This window comes from Babylonia areolata, chromosome 5 (assembly GCF_041734735.1).
Source record: "Babylonia areolata isolate BAREFJ2019XMU chromosome 5, ASM4173473v1, whole genome shotgun sequence".
Lineage (NCBI taxonomy): Eukaryota > Metazoa > Mollusca > Gastropoda > Neogastropoda > Buccinidae > Babylonia > Babylonia areolata.
Window position 1 is genome coordinate 14,599,778 of NC_134880.1, and position 5,000 is coordinate 14,604,777.

General features: G+C 40.0%; 1 protein-coding gene across 5 annotated transcripts in view; it reads left to right on the top strand.

The window, feature by feature from the left end:
• LOC143281961 (protein madd-4-like) overlaps positions 1–5,000 on the top strand; it is a 129,393-nt gene that overhangs the window by 103,477 nt on the left and 20,916 nt on the right. For all 5 annotated transcript variants that reach the window (XM_076587299.1, XM_076587300.1, XM_076587301.1 and 2 more), the window contains exons 9-10: positions 1,129–1,161; positions 3,487–3,592. In XM_076587299.1, the coding sequence (XP_076443414.1) occupies positions 1,129–1,161; positions 3,487–3,592 (139 nt within the window). The remainder of the gene's footprint in view (positions 1–1,128; positions 1,162–3,486; positions 3,593–5,000) is intronic.

The window sequence follows — 5,000 nt, forward strand, 5'->3', positions numbered from 1 at the left end:
GTCGTCTCTTTCGCCGTTCGTATGGAGAAAGTTAGCCCTTTCCAAAGCGGTCAGGTACCCAGTTACACCCGAGTGAAGTGAGTGGGGAAAATAGGAGTAAAATGTGACCTTAAATTTCCCAGGGATATCATATCACACTATGCAGAAAACGAGGCCTCGAACATGACTACTGATGAGGGATGGATCAGAGAGATCCAACGTCCAACCAACAGACACATTATCGTCATCATCGTCGTCATCATCATCATCATATTTATATAGTGCTTAATCTTTATTATTATTATTATTATTATTATTATTGTAAAGCGCTGAATCTTGTGCAGAGACAAATCAAAGCGCTTTTGCACCAGTCATTCACACGCATGCATAACTCTAAAACTGGAAAAAAAAAAAAAAAAAAAACTGAAGACAAGGAAGAGGCAGGGAAGGGAGGCTATTTGGGGAACAAGTGGGTTTTTTAAGACCAGACTTGAAAGAGCTGAGCGCGGAGACCTGACTAGGAGGAAGAGGAATTAAGTTCATTCCAATAGGAAGTTCATTCCAATGATTAATTAAAAACGTTATGATGGTGGATCTATTATCAGTGTTCAGGTTGGAGTATTGCTTGGTTCTGTCTTGTCTGTTTGTCTGTTTGTCTGTCTGTCTCATTTTTCTTCGTAACTGTTGTCGTCATGTTTATCGTTTATGTTCATAATGTGGAAACGTTGCTTCTACTGTAAATTAATGTTCTTTCTTTTTTCTTCTTTCTTTCCATCTTTCTTTCTTTGTCATTGTCTTTCGTTCTCTATCCCTTTCTCTCTTTCTTTATGCCTTTCCTTTTGATTTCTTTCTTTCATTCTTTACCTAGTTACGTATTTATCCATTTATCAGTCAATCAGTCTATCAATCAATCACTCAGTCATATCTATCTATCTAATCATTACTATAGAAGTTATTATTATCATCATCATCATCATTACCATCACCATCACCATAATCATCATCATCATCATCATCATTATTATTATTATTATTATTATTATTATTATTATTGTTGTTGTTGTTGTTGTTGTTGTCACATTAATTTATTCATTTTTGCTTATGTTTATTAATATTACTTGTTTGTTTGTTTTTTGCATTTGGTGACAGGTCCCAGCGACCGTGCGGAGCACGACGAAGGCGGTAAGTCTAGTCATGTTTCCAGACATGTACACATATTTACTATAGCCTGGTTCTGTTTCCAGACATGTACACATATTTACTATAGCCTGGTTCTGTTCCCAGACATGTACACATATTTACTATAGCCTGGTTCTGTTTTCAGACAAATGTACACATATTTATTTTAGCCTGGTTCTGTTTTCAGACATGCACGCAGATTTATTTTAGTTACTATTTCCAGACATGTACGCAGATTTACTATAGCCTGGTTCTGTTTCCACGTATGTACGCAGATTTACTATAGCCTAGTTCTGTTTCCAGATATGTACGCAGATTTACTATAGCCTAGTTCTGTTTCCAGATATGTACGCAGATTTACTGTAGCCTAGTTCTGTTTCCAGATATGTACACAGATTTACTCGCTAAAGTCTGGCTCTGTTTCCAGACATGTACAAGGATTTACTAACTAAAGTCTGGTTCTGTTTCCAGACATGTACACCGATTTACTAACTAAAGTCTGGTTCTGTTTCCAGACATGTACACCGATTTACTAACTAAAGTCTGGTTCTGTTTCCAGACATGTACACCGATTTACTAACTAAAGTCTGGTTCTGTTTCCAGACATGTACAACGATTTACCAACTAAAGTCTGGTTCTGTGTTCAGACATGTACACAACTTTATTATCTAAAGTCTGGCTCTGTTTCCAGACGTACACATATTTACTATAGTCTTGTTCTGTTTCAAGATATATACACAGGTTTACTTACTAAAGCCTGGTTCTGTTTTCGAACATGTACACAGTATCAGCATCAGTCGCTCAAGTAGGTGTCACTGCGTTCGGACAAATCCATATACACTGCACCACATCTGCCAAGCAAATTCCTGACCAGCAGGGTAAACCAACGTGCTTAGTCAGGCCTTGAGGAAGAAAAAAAAGAAGAAGAAGAAGAAGAAAAAAAAAGAAAAAAAAGAAAGAAAGAAAAAGATAATAATAATAATAATAATAATAATAATAATAATAAGGTTTACAAAACAAATGACTGACTGACCAACCAACCAATGATGACAGTCGAGTCCAACTCTCACCATCAGAGCTGGAGTGGAGACAATTGCTGTCCAGACTATCTTCACTAGAATTTGATAAAAGGGGAGAGTGTCTTGCCCAAAATACATCCCAATTCTCTCGACCAAGAGGGCTTTGGGCAGGTGGCGTTGGAGGGTTCTCAAAGTTCAAGCAGTCAATTAGCCCCCAGAGCTGCAGCCACCAAGAGCCAGTACAGTCTTGCCTTCTAAATTGAGTCATATTTCTTGACAAAAGACTAAGCTGCTAATGAATTCCCCCATTGCAGCAGACAAACCATTGATCATACAGTTCTCACTTTGTTACTGGCCCGACGGGCGCCATAGCCGAATGGTTAAAGCGTTGGACTTTCGATCTGAGGGTCCCGGGTTCGAATCACGGTGACGGCGACTGGTGGGTGAAGGGTGGAGATTTTTACGATCTCCCAGGTCAACATATGTGCAGACCTGCCAGTGCCTGGACCCCCTTCGTGTGTATACGCAAGCATAATATCAAATACACACGTTAAAGATCCTGTAATCCATGTCAGCGTTCGGTGGGTTATGGAAACAAGAACATACCCAGCATGCACACCCCCGAAAGCGGAGTATGGCTGCCTATATGGCGGGGTAAAAACGGTCATACACGTAAAAAACCCACTCGTGTATATACGAGTGAACGTGGGAGTTGAAGCCCACGAACGCAGAAGAAGAAGAAGAAGTTACTGGCCCAACTGCAAGCTCATGGCAGTCTGTAATATCAGCCACCCGTCGAGCCTCACAGATTAAATAACTGGTCGAATCACTAACTAACCAACCCAACCAACATAACTGCATAAACTCACTAAATGTATATATATATATTAGAATTGATTACGCCATGTTATACAACCTTTTCATAAGAAGACACTTCTGCCCATCATTGACATGTACAGCTGACAATAACTTCTAAAGAAAGCCAGAACTTGGCATTGTTCCAGCATCTGCTTCACGCCTTTATTGCACGAGTGACAATTCTAAGACACTAACTACCTAACTAACTATGTGTGTGTGTGTGTGTGTGTGTGTGTGTGTGTGTGTGTGTGTGTGTGTGTGTGTGTTATTCTTTGTTGTACAGTAGTGGACAAGGATTTTGCTAAAATTCTAAAAACTTTTCCAGACCCTAAAAAACAACAACACATTTTCCCCCAAGACTTCTCCAGCCCCCCAAAAATATCTGTTTAAAAAAAAAAGGGGGGGTGGGTGAGAGAGGGGCAACTAAGACAGACGTGACCATATTGTGCAGGTCACAGCCTGAGACTGGTAGGAGCCATGGAGACGGAGGCTTTTGGAAGCATGGCTGACGCCGTTCATAAAGATGACGTCAGAAACCAGGACATGAGCACACCCAGGTGACAGAAACGTCATTTCCATAATGTAGCGTCATCATCTGTCTGTCTGTCTGTCTGTCTGTATCTGTCTCCATGTGTTTTGTTTCTGTTTCTTTTTGCTTTCGTTCTTTGTCTATGTCTATGTCTCTTTCGTTTACAACAACAAAGATACAAAGAAAGTTTGTATATGTCTGTTCTTGTCACTGTCTGTCTGCCTACCTGCCTGTCTGTATCTCTCTGTCTCTCGTTCTCATTCTGTCCGTATGTCTGTTTCTATCATATATCAGTCCTTTTGTTTGTATCCCTCTGTCTCTCTGGCTCTCGATCTGTGTATATCTTTCTCTCTCTGTCTCTCGTTCTCAATCTGTCTATCTGCCTGTCTGTCTCCATATGTCTGTGTTTGTCAATATGTCCATGTCTCCGTTTCTGTATCTGTCTGTCTCTCTGTCTTTGTCTATCTCTGTCTATGTCTCCGTCAGCCAGTCTGTCTGTCTCTACCTCCCTCTGTCCCCTCTCTCTCTCTCTTTGTGTCTCTGTGTGTCTCTGTGTGTGTCTCTGTCTGTCTGTCTGTCTGTCTCTTTCTCTGTGTTGTTGTTGTTGTTGTTATCATTGTTGTGTCTTATCGTTATTGATGTTATTGTTTTCACAAGGACAGATTGGAAAACTAGGCAATGTCTCAAATCTGTACCGTTGAGTAATAAAAGTTCTCTCTCTCTCTCTCTCTCTCTCTCTCTCTCTCTCTCTCTCTCTCTCTCTGTCGGTCACTGTTACTGTCTGTCTGTCTGTCCATCTTTCCTTGCACCCTCCATTCTTTTTTTCTGTCTGTATGTACTGGTGCGTGCATAAACGCGAACGCCATTATTCATATACATACACGTCTGTGAATATCAAAGAGGATTTCCATCGTGCTGCAACGCCGCGATCCAGAGAATGCAAACAGGCGTTATAACATATGGTAGGTATAGGCACGAGAGTTGCAATGATAACTGCTTCAAAGGATGAAGAAGGATAGATAGATAGATAAGTAAAGAATTAGATAAATGAATTTACGGAAAAAAGAAAAAAAAAAGAAAAAAAAAGAAGAAAAAAAGAGAGAAGTTTTAGAGTGGGTAGTTTGTGTTCTTGTTTCTTTCCTTTCATAATCCTTTCATTCTTTTTTTTTTGGTATGTTCCCCCCCCCCCCCCCCCCCCCCCCCCCCCCCCTTGTTATTGTTTAGTTCTTCCTGACCTTTCTTGTTGTTTATATTGTTGTTTTTGTTGTTGTTGTTACTGTTGCTCGACTTGTTCTTCATCTTCCACTTACCTACGATGCACGCATGAAAACAACAACAACAACAACAACAAAACTGTTTTCGAAACCACATCAAATACTGCTGATTCTTGTAAAATTATTTTTCTAGTCAATGTTCTGAAACGTAGTTATCAAAAC